This window comes from Ictidomys tridecemlineatus, chromosome 13, assembly GCF_052094955.1.
Source record: "Ictidomys tridecemlineatus isolate mIctTri1 chromosome 13, mIctTri1.hap1, whole genome shotgun sequence".
Taxonomy (NCBI): Eukaryota; Metazoa; Chordata; class Mammalia; order Rodentia; family Sciuridae; genus Ictidomys; species Ictidomys tridecemlineatus.
In genome coordinates, this window is record NC_135489.1 from 5,519,504 (window position 1) to 5,538,667 (window position 19,164).

Sequence of the window (19,164 nt, forward strand, 5' to 3'; positions counted from 1 at the left end):
TTTGCCTTGCCCAAATCATATTTAGACAAGTATAAAACAAACGAACAAACTTTGAACAGACTTTAATACAAACAGATTTTAATACAAACCTTCTTTTCTTTTTGAGCCATGTACACAGAATATAGCACATCCAACTTGAGAAAATAGCTTCAGGAGGTGCTGATGAAACAGAGGAGGTGCTCAGTCACACTCCTGGATATTGGCTCCTGGGTTTACTAGCTGATCACCAGGGCATTTTCCAATGTAAGCTGATTCTATTTAAGTACACTCTCCTCTCAGATGTCTTAGTATCGAACCTTAAAAATAATTTTCAGGTGTCGATTAATGTCCCCACAAGAACAGAAGAATGAATCTTTGCTACTTGAAGATCTGTAGTCGGCGGACCAACAGCATCAGTATCGGCGGCAATCTAATTTGGAAGATAGGGTGTCAGGCCCCATCCCAGCATTTTATCAAGATATCCGGAGATTCACACATTCACTTCAGCTTGGGAAGTACAGGCATATATGATCCTCTTCCTCATATATGTCCTCCTTTCCTGTGTGGGCCCTGTGTCAGCACACAACTCCCAGGGCCATATGAGTTTATAGTGAAGAAACCCAGTGACGGGGCAGGCAGAGGGTCCTGGAGCAGATCTGCTGCAGGCATGTGGTCAGAAGCTGGGCGCAGCCCTTGCCAGCTTGCTGCCTGCACAAACGCCCACTTTCAAATCCAGAACTGCTTCTTAGATAGATTTGTTCCTGAACTCTGATCTCTGTGCACAGGGCAACCGCATTTCTACTACTTGGCTTGGGCCTTCAAGCTGCTCAAAATTAGCACAGAACAGTCCAATGAGTGCTTACTTAACACTTCTTTATAATACTCTATTTCCAAAGATCCAGACTTAATACCAATCCTGGAGTAATCAGCGTTACCAGTGTCTTCTGAAACAACACTACAGGTCCTCACACAGGTCTGGGCAATGTATATGTCATATCTACTGCAGGTTGGGTTAAAAGACTCCCTCCCATCCAGTCCAGCGTATTGACCTTCAAGTCACTAAGGCAGTGGAAGGAGGCTTAGTCAAAGTTTATTGAGCTCTCTGGATCAGCACCACCAGAGACCACCACCATAATCAGATCTGAAACCTTCTTCAAAAGCAACTAATCCCACAATATTGTATATATTGAAATATCACTTGCCCCATAAATATGTGCAATTTTATATGTAAGCCAACAATTTTAAAAATGTTTAAAGAGCTGGAAATATTAATAATCCTGATGGATCATTGCACACTGAATATAGGTAATGAGTTATCACATCATTGTATAATTAACAGAACAATTAAAAATAATAAAACAGAACTTATTAGCTGGTTCTCCCCTACATTCTCCACTCTTTTCTCCTCCGATTCCATCACATTCTATGATCCCATGTTTCTCAAGGATGCAGGGATATTTTTCAGTAGGGACAAAGAGCAAAGCAATGGTTTCTATGTTAAATGACCATCGGAAAATAAAACGTATTTCCAGAACCCCAAATGGTTATAAAATTATTAATCTTAAATGCTGTTAAAGTTAACTCCAAAATGATTATACTGAAAGCATTATTAAACAATTATAAATACAAAACACTTTCATCATTTATTCCTATAGGGGAACCCTTTAGAGGGAAATACACTTTAATCTATATCACCACATATAATATTTTTTGAAACACAATTATAATAAAATAAAAATTATTTAAATAAAAATTTAGGAACTACTTTAGCTACATTCTAGTGATTTTCTTTTCTTTCTTTTTTTTTTTTTTTGATATGAGGTATTGAACCCAAAGCCACTTAATCACTGACTCACAACCCAACCCTTTTTATTTATTTTTTTCTTGCTTAATGCCTCACTAAGACCCTGAGGCTGGCCTCAAACTTGCAATCCTTATACCCCAGTCTCTCTAACTGCTGGGATTACAAGTGCATGCTACGTGTCAGGCATATACTAATGTTTTTCTACTACTTTTTGTACCAGTAGAATTTATTGTTTTAAGCAACAATTTGCAGAAGGAAGTTTTATCTAGAAATAACTATCTCTCATTGAGAAATAAAAGTTGCCAGATGGTGTCCTTGTTTGTAAATTATTTTATTTTGAAAGGACTGAAATGACAGACATTAGACATTTGAGCTGATTTGGTAAATTAATAGAGACACTTGCTACCATGAAATAGAGGCATTTAAATATTAGGATTATATAGGACATTGAGAAATAACTCAAAGTATAAAGATAAATTGTTTCTTTCCTAACCAATAGTTCCTTGTCTGTAGGTGTTCCATATTTCAAATATCAGAAATCCACAAAGCTATTAATTTTCCTCGTACATGAATTTCAAGATGTGCCATGTTAAGAATGAAGAAACACTGGGGAAATAGCTTAGTTGGTAGAGTGCTTGCTTCATGTGTTCAATCCCCAGCCCCACAAAAAAAAAAAAAAAAAAGTAGCAGTTTGGGCACTGCAGGAAATGCACATGGGTTACTTATGTGCTTTCAATTCCCCAGCCACACCAGGTGTCTCAGACTTTAATGTTCATCCCCAGAGAGACGATAACCAGACTTACAAAAACAGTCAAAAGGAAGAATTTAATAAGTGTCCTTTTATATATAGCTCAGTATGTTCGTTTCATAACATTGACGTATTATTGCATTGTGGTCAAGTTTCCTCTATATATGGTCACTTTGCTAATAAAAGCAAAATTTTAAAATCATATTTTAAAAGAATGTTTATTGAATGTTGACATGTGTGCCATAAAAATAACTGTTAGAAGGTCTGTAAAATATTTCGGCATGTTGTGGAGTGGCAGTGATGATTCGTTTAGCACAATGTGACTATTATGATGTGAACAGTCATCATTGATCCGAACTCAACTAGCCTAAATTTTTAACAGAATCAACAATTATTATGCTAATTTGGCCAAGATGTTATGATTACTTGAAATTTCAGTCAATAAACACAAACCAATTGCTCATAAACCCAAACTTTTCTTGCTCTTTCTATTATTCAGTGGCTGATTGAGAACTGATGACAATTTTTAAAGAATTTTATTTATGTTCCTATTACATTACACAAAATCACACACTAGCTTTGAGTTTTTATACTTTTCATTGATGTGATACATTTTTAAGTTAGCGGGCACTTCAGTAATATTTTTATTTCACTGAGAAATATCAATGTGCATATTTAAACAATTTATCATGAATCACCAGAGTGTGCCCTATATTTTATTATATATTTTCCATATCTTAATAACCCTCTAGACTATATATTTACTAAAAATTTCAGAAAATTATTTTTTATTAATGCTAATGTTTGTCAAATTACGTTTACGGCTTTAACGTCCCAGAGTGTGAAATTGATGCTAATCATTTTTAAGACACATCTAGAACAAGATCATAAATATGATATAGTAATTTAAAGAATTAAGAGAAAACTAAAATGCACGCTAAATGCATTTCAGTAATGGGTTCTATCCAAATAAGACAAATTTAAAATCTACGAGAGATAAATATTTTGGACAATTGAAAGGAAGAGAACTAGAATTATCCCAGCCTCTTCTCCCACACTTTATTTTTAACATCAGAACACTTTCACTGCAGCTATGTATGACCATCTGTCTCTCCCACAGGGTGGGTGTGAAGCTGTATTTTGTAGCCTATAAAAAGGGCATGCTGAAGTAACTGACACATGACAGGTGTTTAATATGTGGTTGACACTGTGATTACTGTCTATAGTAATAGTTGTCCATGAATTTAAAGAGTGGAGTCTACTACTAATGTTCTAGCACTGAAAGCAAAAATTAATGGTAACATGAAACGAGGATAAAAATCAGTTGCTGAGAAAACTGAAAAAAGTTTTGACTTATATCTTAGTTATATTTCAATTTTTTTCTAAACATTTACAAGCTAAAATTCTATCAATTGACCCACTATTATAAGTGGAATAACTAATAAATCAATGAATCAATAAACATTTATCTGTCATTCTGCTGCCTTTCACCACTACTAACTTCCTTATAAATATAATCTGAAACTTAAATTCAAACCTAACCTATTTTTTTCCATTATATAACAATGCTTATTGTATTCATTATATAACCTAGTTCATTATGTAGGTTAAAGGTTTCTTTTAATACATTATTTAAATATTTTCATTGCCACATAGAAAAAAAATAACTACAAAGCTGATAATAAAATTCAGTTCATGTGTGTTTGCATTTTCATTAGTTAAAAGAAATGCTATAGTGTGGCATTTAAGAAAGTTATTTGTTGTTACTTAATTTTTTTTCAGAGGTATGAAAGTCATACCTATACTTAATTAGCATCCCCAAATGCTCTAACAATCAGTCTATGCCTCACATTTCTTTCATGGATCTAGTACCCTTTCTTAATTAGTCTTGCACCCAAATTAGTCTTAATTAGTGATGGTCTGATAGAGTTGTGTTTATTTTGACAATAAGAGAGTATCAACTGATGAAATGTTGAAGTATCTGAAATAATGTACTACTGGAATAGTAAGGTGATATTTCCATTGTGTTAAACTCTCAGAAATGAGAGTAAAACTTAGCAACCAGTAGTATCCTAGGAAAAAAACTTCCCACAAAGCCCAGTGTACACAACCAATATATTAATAAAATGTTTTAGTGTAGTCTGGATTTTAGTGGATATAGTTTAGGGGGATGACAGATTATGGAGTCTTTTGTAGTCTGTACAGTTTTGGAAATTATGTCAATAGAATATATTTAACTCATAGGCTCTTATAATATCCTTCGGCCCCCAGGAAATGGCTTGCCTCACCTGACCATGCGCTGTGAGTTCCCTCTGCCCTAGCCTTCCATTCCGGCTGGACGGGTTAGATGTGGACTGCTTCATCACAGCACAGGCCTTACAGCTAGTTCTGTTCTAAGACAGAGAGCAGCCTGAGAAAGCCAACAGAAAAGGCCTTCGGAAGGCTTACCTGAAGAGACGCATTTCTTAGAGTGGAACCAAATACTGCCTAAATCTTCAAAGGAAAGAAGGTTCTGTGTAAAATCTGGAAGAATAAGAAATGCATTCGTTCAGTTCTAATGAACTGCGTTGGTAGACTTGGGGTTCATCTCTGATCAGCCTATCAGAAAAGACATTATTATGCAAGCCAAAGACTAATATTTTAAAAAAAATCAGGTTAAAAGTGCCATTTAAAGACTGTACTACCTTTGTTTAAGGGTGGTATGGACTATCAGCCAGTAGTCCGTGCAAACCTTGTGTAGAACCGAAGACAATCTTACTGCAGCGACTATCATCTTGGCAGAGTCTGTCAGTGGTAAAGACATGAAAAATGAAAATGCTGTCCCCCTCACTTTTTATCTTTTTTGGTCGCAGGCAAAGATATTGAAGGATACTGGAAAGAATTCTACATATTCTTCTTGTGTTTTTGCAGAGGCAAGCACTGCGTTTAGGGGAGAACGGAGACTATCCGCAAACCCCATCCTTGTCCCTAGGACTCCCCCAAGGTTCTGCCTGAGTCCGCTTGTCCGCAGCCTGCGGCAGGGAGGCACCAGCACCCATAGGTGGCGCCCCGCGTCCGTGCCTGTGCGTCTCGCCCTTGCTGCAGGCGCAACTGGGAAACCCGGCGCGTCTACCCAGGTCGTTAGAGCTTAGAGCCGACGTTTTAATAAATCAGCGCGGTGCCAAAGCGCTCCAGGAGCCCCGAGGTTCAGAGGAGCAGACACATAAACCTAGGCGGGAGGCATTTCTTCAATCCTTGCCAAAACCTGACGTTTCCCAAACTGGAGATTCTGGAACCACGGCCCTTAAACCTTTAAATTCAAAAGCTTTCTAGCTCCATACCAGTTTTTTTTTTTTTTTAACTGTTTTTTTTTTCTGGTCCTCTTCTTAATTATGAAAGTGATCACGCTATTCAAGATTAAGAGTTGGAGAGAATTTGGAAAAGGAAAGAAAGAATCTAAAAGAAGAGACGCCACTGATGCTTTTGAAGGTGCCTAATTTTTAAAAAGGCATCTAAGAGGATTTCGCTCTGGGTGTTTGGGTGAGAGCTGGACCAAGGCGGTGCAGGGTGCTGAGTGCGGGGTGGGGATGCGGGCGGCGGGAAGGCACACCGAGCCCCGGACGACTGCTATGCACACAGGCCTTAGGGCGTTGGCAACGCTGGGCTTTGCCCTCCAGAGTCTGGAGGAAAGGCCAGGGCCAAGAGGTCCCGCCAGCGATGCGCGTTGTGGGCGCGCTGGGCGCAGCAGCTGAGAAGCCCCAGGCAGCGGGCTTCGCGTGGTGCGGCTGAGGACTCGGTGCGGCTCAGTGCCGGGCGCGAAGCGTATGGGTTAGAGGCACCGGGCGAACGCAGAGTGGGGCGCGGCGCGGTGCGGCCGCGGGGCGCGCGGGCGCGGGGCGTGGTGTGTACCGGGAGCCCGCGCGGGCCGGCGCGGGAAAGCGGCAGGGCGGGGCGGCGCGGTTATTGGCCACGCGCTGGGAGAAAGGGTCGCGCTCCGAGTCCTCCTCCCGCCAGCTACCGCTCGCCTCATTTTCTCTAAGCAGAACAACTTCGCGGACAGCTGTACTCGCCCATCATGGATGTTCCAGGTAACCAAATCCCGGCCCTACCCCGCCAGGATCCTCGAGTTAACTGCCCTCTTGCATGCATTTTCATGAGGACCATCACAAGTCTATGTTCTACGAGAGAGAGAGAGAGAGAGAGAGAGAGAGAGAGAGAGAGAGAGAGAGAGAGAGAGAGAGGGTGAGGGAAGAATATCGCAATCATCTTGCATGGGGACTGAGGACAGAGAATATTTATCGAGAATAAACTTCTCCTGTTCTTAGAAAGAACACTGGAAGAGTTGTTCTGAGGCTGAGAGCCATGAGGAGGCAGGCATCTTTGCGTTTTGCTTCTTGGCTGGATATCGGAATGACCTGTCTGGTTTAATGACAGAGGGGACGGGGTGAAAGTGCCAAAAGGCATATAAGTTAGCAGAAATTTACAGGCGAAGAGCGGACGCGGGGTTCAGAAACAAGGGCTGGAAAATCAGCAAAGCCTAGGATTCCTGTTGGTGGAATCCTCAGCTCTTTGCAGGAGAAGAATCCAAGAGGTGGACCCAAGGGGGCTCATCAGTAGCCCCGGGATCCTTGGGAGTGGGTCTTGGCTTTAGTCTCCCCTGCACCCGTCTTTCTCCTCTCTTTCCTTTTTTATCTCATCTTAATCCCATTCACCCTAAGGAGATTCTCGGGGTTTGTTCTTTGGGTAGAAAATTGAATTATTATTATTTTTTAAAACGAGCTGCCACAAGACACCTTCTTATGGAAAAATAGAGGGTTAAAGGAAAGGCAGGGAAAAAAGGAGGTGGGTTTTTTTTTTTTTTGGTTTGACTTTCAAGAAAATGACGCTGAAATGAAGACGGTAAATCAGTTTCTTTTTCTTTATCCGCTTCTTAAACCCCCTCTTCCTTTAGCTAAGTGGGCAGGGGGCGGCGCTGACGCCCTCTCCAGGGTCTCGGACTCTGTCTTAGCAATGAGGTTCTGCAGCTTCGCGGGTCCTTGACCTCATGCACCCCTGCGCGAGCCACGCAGGAGCCTTCACCGACGCGCAGCACCGCGCGCCCGGGCTTTCTCTGAACCTGTTGGGCCAAGTCGGGGATGGGGGTGGTTGAGCTCAGACCAGGGGGACGGCCTTCCGGAAGGGAGCCCAAGAGCCGCTGGCACTGCTCCCCTCCGCCCCTCCCCCTAGCTTTGCCTCCCTACCTAAGGGTTTGGGTTCTTTGCCCTGACAGGTCCGCTGGCACCCTCCTTCTGAGAACTCCCTTGGCCTTGACCAGGAAAGCAGGGAACCGAGGCCAGAGAAGGCTACTTCTGTCCCGGAGCGATCCTGCGCGCTTCCTGGCGCTCTTCCAGCCCACGCCTGCCTCTGCCTTGCGCGCCGCCCCCCAACCCAGATGCCGGCGCCCGGCCGGGGCCCCCGCGGGCCGCGGCTGACCATGCCCGGGCGCCGGGGGGCGCTGCGCGAGCCGGCCGACTGTGGCTCCTGCCTGGGGGCGGCGCTGGCCTTGCTGCTGCTGCTGCTGCCAGCCTGCTGCCCGGTGCGGGCGCAGAACGACACGGAGCCCATCGTACTCGAGGGCAAGTGCCTGGTGGTGTGCGACTCGAGCCCGTCGGCGGATGGCGCGGTCACCTCCTCCCTGGGCATCTCCGTGCGCTCCGGCAGCGCCAAGGTGGCCTTCTCTGCCACACGGAGTACCAACCACGAGCCGTCGGAGATGAGCAACCGCACCATGACCATCTACTTCGACCAGGTCAGCCGGCTCGCTCGCCCACCCGCCGCCAGGGAGGAGAAGGCAGGGCAGGGGGCCAGAGCTGAGGTTCCCCTGTCTTGGACCTGGAGTTCCCTGGAGCTCCCTCCTCTCTGTTCTGCCCTACCTTTTGGCTCGCTGTTCTCTTTCTATTCACTCCTTTTCCACATTGCAGCATTCGTATTCTTAAATTACCAGTTTACTGAGCACTTGGATTACTGAGAATCCTTTAAAGATATCAAAGATAAAGGTCCTGTAAAACTGATATTTGAAATATATTTCCCAAAAGGAAACGTTGCCAGTATTACTTTTTGCTGAGGGTGGGTGGCTGGGGGCGGGTTGATGATGTTCAGGCAGTCAGGTGCCAATCTAAGGGCTGAGTGCATTCCAAACTCCTCCATTCAGAAAAGGAATACTCCAAAAGCCTAGCCCAGATCACAGAAGAGATGTTTATTTTAGAAGATGGAGTAGGGAGAAAAATAAGTGAGGAAGGTTGTAGGGGAAAGAGCAGGAATCATTATATAAATATAAAACAAAGTAACATGGTTGTATAAAAACAAGGTATAGAAAATGATACATACAGTATGCAAATGCCCTGTACACAATATGTCAATATGTAATTTAGCTGTATAAATAAGAACAAAGAGCAGTGACTTACTTTGCTGCAAGTCACTTAACTTCTGTCATTGGGTTCCAAGCAACCAAGACTCAGAGAGGGTCAAGCCTTTGCAATTCTTTCTCTGGGTGATTAGTGTTAAGGGTTGAAGGTTATGACCATCCTTTTGTGTCCTTCCGGGTTGATTCCTATTCTTTTTCAGAAACAAATTAAAAAGCCTTTTAGTGTTTTTCAAACTTTACCTCATCAGATAATCCTTTTGCCCAAGCACTTCCCACACAATGGAGCACTGGGCCATCCCTGAGCATACCTGTGCTCCAGGGAACACTTTCTGGTGGCTTTATTGTCTCCACCAGTCAGCTCCAGAACGTAATAGCAGGCACACACACACCTGGCCTCTTTTAGGCCAGGGTATTCATTTTGTAAATCTTATTAAGGATCTTCTGTTTGAAGGGGTGTGTTGCGGAGGGAGGGGGAATTTTTCTTTTATGTTTTTATTTATTTAAGATATAAAAATATTTTACTCATTTCCAAATCTTGGAGATAACAATGAAAGAGCATTCGGGAACTGTGTGCTCTATTAATAAGTTGTTCTCTATGTGCTATTAGTTTGTAACTATTTTTCATTTCCCAATGTCTTACCAATAGCTTCCACGGCATTTCCACATCCACCATTTCTTTGGGGTTTCAAGAACACGGTGATGAAGGGCAGGATCAGTAGTAATAGAATTCTAATTTACAGATAAGGAAACTGAGCAGGGCTAGGTCTTAATTGAGGTCCACTTTTCAGGGCCAGGATGGGTGTCCTTTCATCTGCACCAACGCTGTGAATTTGCCACTTTTCTAAATTCAGAACTGAGGCAAAGGAGTGCCTGTGAAGGGAAGGAGCAACCCTCAGGGCCCAGTGGGGAATTCTTTATTCTCCTTTAAAGCATTGTGAGAAGACTGAGAGCAGGGGCCCTGGTGGGCAAGGTGGGCTGAGGGGAGGGTCCAGGACACTGGGGAGTTCCCCAATCTACCTCAGCTTCACACATTGCCTTCAGGGTCGCAGCTGTTCACTTACAATGAGTGTGTAAGGAGTAACCACCAGAGTTACTCAGGCTGAGGCTTATTTTCTGATCAGATGATGAAGTCTTGAATCTAGGGTGTTGTTGCTGTTGGCTTTCTGTTTTAGAAACCAAAGCGCCAGTGGGCCATTTTATTATTTTTACTGAATTATAATTTGTATATGAGGAGGGACGGGGGCGGGATCTGGACAAATTGACCAGATTCTGTCTAGAAATGTCTGAAGGGGGGGGTTGGGTCATAACTGGGAACCTGCCATTCTACCAATTCTGCTATGATACTGTAACCCTCTGGTCCCCTCATATTTGAGGAAATCCTTTGACAGGCTCATGTGATCTCCTGTCAGGTGGCTAATTCTCTCATTTATTTTCTTGCATGTTGTAGGATTCTCTTAGTTTGAGCTGTGGGTGCCCAAGCTACCAGTTCAATTCTTTTTATTTATTGAAACTCATCTGCATGACACCATTGCTCAACTAACAGGTAAAACAGGTTGCTCAGAGGAAAGTGAGGAGAAACAGGCAGCAGTCATTGTTTACTGACAAAGCTCTTTCATTCAGTATGCATTATTGAGCACCTACTGTGTGATGCCAGGGGCTGGGAAATGGGGGGGGGCACATCTTAGAGACTATTGCTTCCCTGGGGGCAGGTGGAGTTAGGTCCTGGCTTCCGTTTATGGCAGCAGTCTCACTGAATCTGCCTCTTGCTCCATGGCCCTTTCCCCCACATCAGGTATGGAACTGTGTTTATGAAACAAAGCATCATGTTGAAGGTGTGGTAGGTAACCCACAGATCTCAGGAACAGACTTGAGCTGCTGCTATGTACCAAAGGGACTGTCTCCAGTCCCTTTCTCTCTGCCCTGACTCCAAGCATATCAAATCCACACTCATTTTCTGAATGCATGAATAAACCATAGTTGAAAAATCTTTAAAAATGATGATATATTAGAATAACTTTGAAATCGGTTCCTGCTGCAGGATGGTATAACTTCAGTTCTGCCCCCTTCCTGGAGAGGCCTGGCTGAGCCGAGCCAGTGTTGCCAGCTGCTCTGCATTAATGCAGGAAACCGGTGTCAGTGGTTGTCTGAGTATCATTAAAACAGGCTGAGCAGCAGCTGGCTGTTAGTACTGTATTCCCTCCCTCTTCTTTTTCAGGTCTTAGTAAATATCGGCAACCATTTTGATCTTGCCTCCAGTATATTTGTAGCTCCGCGAAAAGGGATCTATAGCTTCAGCTTCCATGTGGTCAAAGTGTACAACAGGCAAACCATCCAGGTGGGTAGCTTTCATAGGGGGGCCCATGCAGTTTGGTTAATGATTTCTCACTGCTGAAGGCCCATTTCTTGGCTCTGAGAGGCTGAGGAACTAAGGAACTGGGCTCTCCAGAGGTGCTTGGCCCTGAGCTCACTGGGGATCCTCTTCATCAGGCCCCTGGTGTGGGCTCTAAGGATGGGGGTGGGGAAGAAAACAGCAGGTGGGAGTGGGATTCTTTATGGTCTGCTGAGCTTTCCCCTCTGCATTTTAGGTCAGTTTAATGCAGAATGGCTACCCAGTGATCTCAGCATTTGCAGGAGACCAGGATGTGACCAGAGAAGCGGCCAGCAATGGAGTCCTGCTGCTCATGGAAAGGGAGGACAAAGTGCATCTTAAACTGGAGAGGGGCAACCTTATGGGGGGCTGGAAGTACTCCACGTTCTCGGGCTTCTTGGTTTTTCCTCTATAGACTCAGCCCCCCCGATGATGGGGAAGTTGCAATCTGGACGCAGGAATCCCCCCTTCATAACACCCTCAACTTGCCAGAATAGGACAACACATTTCCAGCCTCTGTCAGACTGTTGCGGTCCAAGAATGATTTCCTCCTAAATCTCCAGTATTTTCTTTGAATATTGACAATTCCTCGGGAACCTGGCCTCTAATTAGTTTTAGACGACAAGGTCTTAAGGAGAAATGAAATTATCGATTTGAGCAGTTTGTACCTGTGATTGTAAAGTCAATATTGGATTCTATTGTTGGGACCATTGACTTACCTTCTTTTGTTTGTACATTGTGTCATTGTCCCGATGGCAGGAGCACTGCTGTGGACCCCAGGATGGACTGCAGGTTGCAGTCGGGGCTCAAAGCAAGAGCCTGGCAAAGAACTACCCGTGGGACAGTCCTTGACCTGTGTCCCCTGTGTGTCTGTAGAGCCTTAAGAGGAAGAATGGCTTCACCCTCATTCTGTGCTTTTCCCCTGGGTGGATGGGAGGGGGCGGGGCATTGTGAACCTGTCAGGAAGTGCTTTATCCAGAGGAGCCAAGTGTGCAAGACTGGACTGACTGCGGTTTTGTTTTGTATTGTTTGTTTTCTTGAGCAGCTATATTTTCTTTGCACACGGGGCCCTCCATCCTTACCCCACTTTTAACTTCTGCACTGGGGTTGGGGTGGAGGGAGAAAATGTATGCTGAATTCATGGATGAGATAAAACAAAACAAAACAAAACCTGTATATTTTGTTTCGAATGAGACCTCACCAAACCAAAAGTATCTGTCTATCAGAGTCACAATAGCAAATGGACAAGTCTGCTTTTTCTTCCTGAGAGAGTCTCTCAGATGCATCTTTAGAACTTGCAACCTGGATTTTATTTATTTATTTATTTTTTATTTACACTTGGAATCCTTTAAGAACCTGGCATTGCTGGGTGGGCCTGAACTGTGCTGCTTGTGGCGCTGTCGTGACCAGATACCCTCAGCCCTGTTTTCCTCGAGTGCTTTGCCTTGTTTGGATCCACCTTGAGAGAGCACAGTGATCAGGTGCTTCAAAGAAGACAGGATCAGCCCCTCTTCCTTGGGATCGTCTTTTAATCTGCTAAGGAAAGGTCTTGGTTGACACTGGGGCAGGCACCTGGCAGGAAACCACTTGGAAGCCACAGCAACTAAAGGTATTGGTCAAAGCACCCGGGAGTGGTTTTACAAATGTTTTTTTTTTTTTTTTTTTGTGCAACACTGTTATTAAGACACAGCTGAGAGATGATGGGTGCAGGGCTCCTATGCCAAGGAAGTGTCACTAATCCCAAAGCAATCAAATATGAGACCTCAAACAGGATGTTAATTTGTTCTTTGTGTAACAATGTAACCAAAATATTGATAAAACTCACAATTTAAGATTCAGAATAAATGGGTTTGATGTCTGGCTTGCTCTAATCCCTCGGTATCGTCTCCCAACTGTCAAAATAATTGGGGAAGTAAAGGCCAAGTGTCAAGGACTTGGGGACTTTAAATCCATACGATGCCTCTTTTAAAAGTATGCACACAAACACGCACCCCTGTATGCAGATGCAGCTGTGGGTCTGGTAGGTATTGCATACTTAAATACATTCAATTTTGACTTGCAGTATTTTCCAACAGGAAGAGTTTGGGGAGAAACACAGAGGTGATAGCATTAAGAAGGTTTTATGGCAGGCTGTCTGCTGCCATCACAGGATCTCGGAATTGGTCCAAGGAGTCCTTTCCAGACTGTGTGCGGATGGGAGGCCTTGGGTTTCCAGTGCTCCCAGTTGGGATTACGAAAAGAGGTTTGACCAAGGGTCTAAGTTTTACTGTCCTTAAGTGAAGAACACAGTAAAACACAGAATTTGATTTGAGTTCAAAGTTTGTGAGGAAATAAATCAACCAAAAGTCTTGTAGAGTCCTCTGTTTCTGTGAGTAGGAGACTTACTTCCCGGAGTGGGCATTGTTTATTAATGCTGGGGACAGAAATAGAAGGCAGCTAGCTGGAGTGTGCGCCCTTTGTTGTTCTCAGTTATTTGAATCCTGTTTCACTCATTTCCTTAACTTTGTGTTCAGTTTAAAACAAACAGGAAACCTCATTAGAGGACCATATGAGTACTTGTTACTTTTATCCCTTAATATATAAATACGTGTATTTGTTTGTATTGATACCTTTATTACATGCTGATTGTTATTGGGTTATACTGTCTAATAAATAAGTTATTCAATTGACCTATCTAAAACTAAGTATATTTCAGGAGCTTATTTTATGTTAGTAAAGCAGCTTCATCTTGCAATTCCACCTCTTTCCCCACCCGTTCCCTTTTCTTTCTTGATTTGGATGTGGGCAGTGACACTAGGAGGAGGCCCTGCTGACAGCCTCTCTGAAGTTGTTCACCATCTACACAGGCATCTGCCCAGGCTGGATTTGGCTGAGAATCTTGAGAGATATGAAGCTTCCAGTTATGGTCCACACATATATAGGTCAGATCTAAAGCTGACGTGTGCATTTTCCTTTAATTGGAAAAAGGAGGTGTGTAACATGCCACAGCAAGTCTTGGCAGCCTTGGTGTGGGGTCTGGTTTTCTTGTCTGCAGAGTGAGATCATGGCCCTGTGTGGTCAGCTGCCCCCGGGAGCTGTTGTGAGGGGCCCCCAGAAGTGCTTTGAAAACAGGGCATTGGGGTAGTGTGGGTGTTACTGTGGCAGAAGCATTACCAGAAAGACAGGTTTTTTTCAACATGCAATTTGTGAAGATCATTTTAAATGAATATCTGACAGGAGGGCAATCGTACATGAAGGCAAATTTCCATGTTTCTCAGTGGACTATTAAAACTGCAGTGCTATATTGAGGGTTCCATTAGTTTGATTTTTAGGGATGATAATAATATCACAATACATAAATTTTAATTTAATTCCACTATCAGTTGGGATTTTTGGCTGTCCTGTGGGGTTCCTGTTCATCTTTATGTTACAATATGTACTGCCCATCTTTTAGAAAAATACACAAATGTAACATTTCTGATACAATTTAAAAAATATAATTTGATTAATATAGTTAATATTATGGCATTTTAAAATTAAGTTACTTTAGTTGACAAATGTTAGTTCTACTAAATTGTAAATGCCCTTAAGAGAAATACTATTTTCTTCGCTTATATTCCAATTTGAAATGCAGCCCCAGTGATTCAACACCAGGTCCCGGGAAACTGTTGTTACCATCTGTAATTCCTGAGCCGTTTTTGCACCCTAATATTTTTAATATATGTGTTTATGTGCAAGTGAAATGATCAACATTTCTACAATGTGTGCTTTCTAAGGCTGCTCAGAGTACATGTGATAAAAACCTACTTATCATTAGCATGAAAACTCATGGAACCCTGTAGAGATGACATAGATTTACTTGTTTAAAAAAAGAATTAGCTAAATCTAGTTATATTGAAATTCAGAAAGAAAAATAGAATATACATATAAAGCAAAACAAAACCTTTGCTGAATATTTTATTTTACTTGTGGTATTGTTATTAAGGAAATTACAGTGGGCATATTCATAGTAACTATTACATCATACTGTTGAACTGTGAATACACTTACAAACACACCTACCTGATCTGTTAACATGGTAATATAATAAAAAATTATATGGATCGGCTACATTCTCCTGGAATCTGGAAGATGTAAGAGGAAAATTTGATGAATCACTTTCTACAAGCAAAACAAAAGCAGCGGCTGCTCCTTCCTGTGCTTCAGCTGTGCCAAAAGGAGCCAAGTCTGTTCTGTCAATTCCTGAGCCCACATTTTGCATCTTTTATAAAGGAACAAACGTTGTAAGAAGATAACATGGCTATGAATAAAATGGTCAACGTTTGTTTATATTTCTATGGCATACGAAATACATAATAATCTAATGCATAAATGCACATGGTTGAAGGAATTCTTATTATTTTTAACATGGTGTAAATAAATGGGAAACTCATAGAAGCTGGTTGCGTTGAATCATTCTAAAGGGTCAATGGTTCACTCTGTAAAATCACTTGTAAAAACTGCAAGACTATAATGAGTTTTGTCCTTTTGCTTTGCTTATGTGAAAATTTACTTATTGAAATTCTGTTTCCAAAATGGACACTTTGTTACTAAAATGGGAAATTACAAACATTTTAAAATTTAAGAGCCAAGCTTATAAATTTGTAAGAGTCTCTAAATTATTTTTGTTAGCCTTTAAGGCTCAAACACACCAAACATAATGAAAAGAATAACATACTCTTCCCACCCTGGTTTTGTTGTTTTACTCTTTTTGTGCCCTGTAACTTTTTCTCTGTACATTGGGAAGAGGTTAGCTGGTGATGGCCAAAATCATTAGTCAAATCTGTTTATGAATTTTCCTAGCATTTCAAACCATATTTTTTGCATATAGAATTCTCCAAAAACATATTTACTGCTTTTGCAGTCAGGCTACAATTCATTTTTTGTAGATATATCAAATGTTGTTATGTTACATAGAGTGATGTGATTGGACACATTCAGTCCTTGCAGCCTCTCTCCCTCCCCCAAATAGGAAAAAGTTATGCTGAAAGTCTTTTAAAAGATCTCTTGACTATAAACTTCAAAAAATGTCATGTATGTGAGTTTGTATAATAACATTAACAGAAATATGAATCTTAACCAAATGAGCTTTCCTTACATCCTCAAACCCAGTAGGGTAACTTGAAATTTGCAAGGGCAAAAGGCACATAATTTTACCTCCTACAGATAATAGGAGTTCTGTTCCATCTTCCTAAGTGGGTTTTGCTGTGGATTTCCATCACTGGAATCACTTAAGTGTCTACAGCGTCATAAATCACCATCTTCATCAGCTTGCCCACATGCATTTGCTGTGTCTTGTAAATGAGCTGCTTGACAACTTAATTTGGAGAAGGAATCTTCATTCCCTCTTCTTAATGCCTACAGCAGGACTCCCCAGGGTGAGGATGCCTCCTTGCAGGGGAGCCAGCTAAGGAGTGGAAGCGGCTTATTAATGAACCACCACCAGTCCTGCATCCTGACTAGCAGTGCCTACATGTTCACCATCGTCCCTCCATATTCTTCAGGAATACTGATTTCGCCTTGGATTACATATCAGGTTGCAAAGGACACTAAGTTGTAGAAAACCAGCAATGCTTCGCAATGTGCGTCTCCTAGCTATTTTACGTCTATTGAATTCTATTTTATTAATTTAAAAATGCATGTGCCCATCTCATTTGCTTCCAAAGTGCCCTAGCACATAGGACATATAATTATTCCCTTGACTTTACACTAAAAATTGATCATTTACTGTGATTCTGGAATTATTATGATTATACACCTGACTTAAGCATATCATAGTAAAAAAGACTATCTAAAATATAGCTCAGTTAAGTAACACTTGGCAAATTTTCCTTACTAAAATACCTCACTTGCAATATTTTTACATGGGTCTCTTTATTTAAAGATTTTAGCCAGCTTTAAGAGTGTACTATTCTATGAAATGTTTGTCTTTGGAATGCTATTTTTAAATAATCACGTAACTTTAGATCATAAACAGTATATTTCCAGAAAGTAGTCTATCACTGAAAAGCAAATTTAGGATGTGAAAACCTGTCTTCTTCTTATATTTTCAGCACCATGTCAGGATACCATATTCTGGAATTGTAAACTGTCAATGGAAAGAGCAATTATATTACTCATAAAAATGATCTATGCTTTTGGGGACCAGGTGTAGATATTTCCTTTTTCATTCCACAAAATATCTACGGTTGCCTAGGGGCCAGATAGTGTGCTTACAGAGGATGACAGAAAAAATGAAGACACACTCAGTGTGAATCAAGAACTCTGTCCTTGTTAAAATCAGCCTGGAGGGTATCAAGTTTAATGGATGGTGAGGGGTAGACTGGAGAGGGTGTGGGAGGAAACTTTGAGTGCCTATGGGCTGAGGTGAAGAACGTAGTTTACATTTTTCACATATGAAGAAGAGAATGTTATTCTGGCACTGACATGGAATACTGAACATTAGCTGATATCTCAATTAAGAGCTCCTGTGTTACCTCCCTTCCCTTGCTGAACACGGTGGGATCTTTAGCCAACTAATGGCTGACGAGGGCTCCTGGACCAGCCTTGGAAGTACTACAGTGTATGGGGCAGACTCAGGGAATGCTCGGTGCTTTGAATGCAGGACAGTCTTGAGTTGCCCATTTTATACCTCATGATCTCTCCTGCTAGGTGGCGAGTTACTTGGAATGACAGAGTCATGTGAGAAGTAGACAAATCCTTAGAAACAGTCACGTAGCAAAGATCAAATGAGACGGCAGTTGATGCCTGTGTTCAACAGACCCATCAGGGAGCCATGCCGAGCACTTTGGTGTTTGTATATGATATTAATTAAATGAATAAAGATCTTACTTAAGAAAAAAACAAGGGAGAACTATGAGCCCAGAAGGCATGGGTAGAATCATGACTTCTGTATGTATTATATTTCTGCAACTTTGCACACATGTATTTGTGCACATGTGAGTATGTGAGTATGAATAATATTTATAATTAAAATTTACCACTATCATAGCCTTCTCTATATTTTAAGCCATTCTGAAAACTTGCTCTCAATAGAAGGGATGATGGACCCAGTGTCTTTGCTTCGGTATAGAGTTTCACTTACACTTCTCCCTCTCAATTATTTTGCCTGTGTTTTGCAATTATTTTTTGTATTCAATCTTCAGAATTTATTTCACCAGAAGGTAGAAATTACATCTGGTCTCCCAGACAGACAGAGATTGAGAATTGTTGAGAGTAATTAGACCAGCTGGAGCCATAAATCCAGTAGAAAGTTATGATCAGTGGATCATGGCCTAATCTTCTCTTCACCCATCGCATCTGAATTACCTTGGCACAAAAACATGACAAGGGGCTGGAGTTTTAAAGGAAATTGCCACATCTCCCCAGTCATTAGCAGGCAAAAGGCATGCGTGCATCAGGCTGTGTTAATTAGGGAAGACTTATTCTCCCCAAAGACCTATTACTTTTTCATACTTTTTTTAAATGTCTCAAAATATACTGCACCAAACAGTGGATGTGATATGATTTTTTTATTTACGGTTCTCAATAAATTTCTGAGTTTGTTTGTTAGAAAAAAAATTATTTGTTAAAATAAATTTTGTCTCTTTATCTTAATGGAGAACTGAAGTGATCCTAAATTTATTTTATTATATTTTCTTCCAAAATTCCAGAAACATTCATTTCAGGGGAAAAAAATATCCCCAATAGATGGTGCTGCTGCTGTGATTTAAGCCATTGCATAATTAGTATGCAAAATGTTCCATGGAGAGGCCTCTGGGAATTCCCTTACATCAAGTTATAGAAAGACAAAAATGTGGCTTTATTTTTGCTAAATGCAAATTGACGTAATTGTGTAATTTGAAAACCTCAGAAAGATTTTGTGA

At 41.7% G+C, this 19,164-nt stretch overlaps 1 protein-coding gene across 4 annotated transcripts; it reads left to right on the plus strand.

Moving 5' to 3' along the window:
- The first annotated feature begins 5,592 nt into the window (after positions 1-5,592).
- Positions 5,593-13,950, plus strand: Cbln2 (cerebellin 2 precursor). 4 transcript variants are annotated; one of them, XM_078029891.1, is made up of 5 exons: positions 5,593-6,050; positions 6,554-6,598; positions 7,780-8,298; positions 11,129-11,248; positions 11,499-13,950. In XM_078029891.1, exons 2-5 carry the CDS (start codon positions 6,590-6,592, stop codon positions 11,694-11,696), a joined length of 846 nt encoding a protein of 281 aa, XP_077886017.1. In that variant the 5' UTR covers positions 5,593-6,050; positions 6,554-6,589; the 3' UTR covers positions 11,697-13,950. The 4 variants fall into 4 exon arrangements, with proteins under 4 accessions (XP_077886017.1, XP_077886016.1, XP_021575534.2 ...); XM_078029890.1 differs by having other exon boundaries at positions 5,593-5,999; XM_021719859.3 differs by lacking the exon at positions 6,554-6,598 and having other exon boundaries at positions 5,593-5,999.
- Positions 13,951-19,164: the final 5,214 nt, after the last annotated feature.

Excerpts from the sequence above, each read along its gene's own strand:
- Cbln2 (XM_078029890.1), top strand. Across the intron at positions 6,599-7,779 it reads GCCCATCATGGATGTTCCAG|GTCCGCTGGCACCCTCCTTC; the intron begins GTAACCAAATCC and ends TTGCCCTGACAG. Across the intron at positions 11,249-11,498 it reads ACAACAGGCAAACCATCCAG|GTCAGTTTAATGCAGAATGG; the intron begins GTGGGTAGCTTT and ends TCTGCATTTTAG.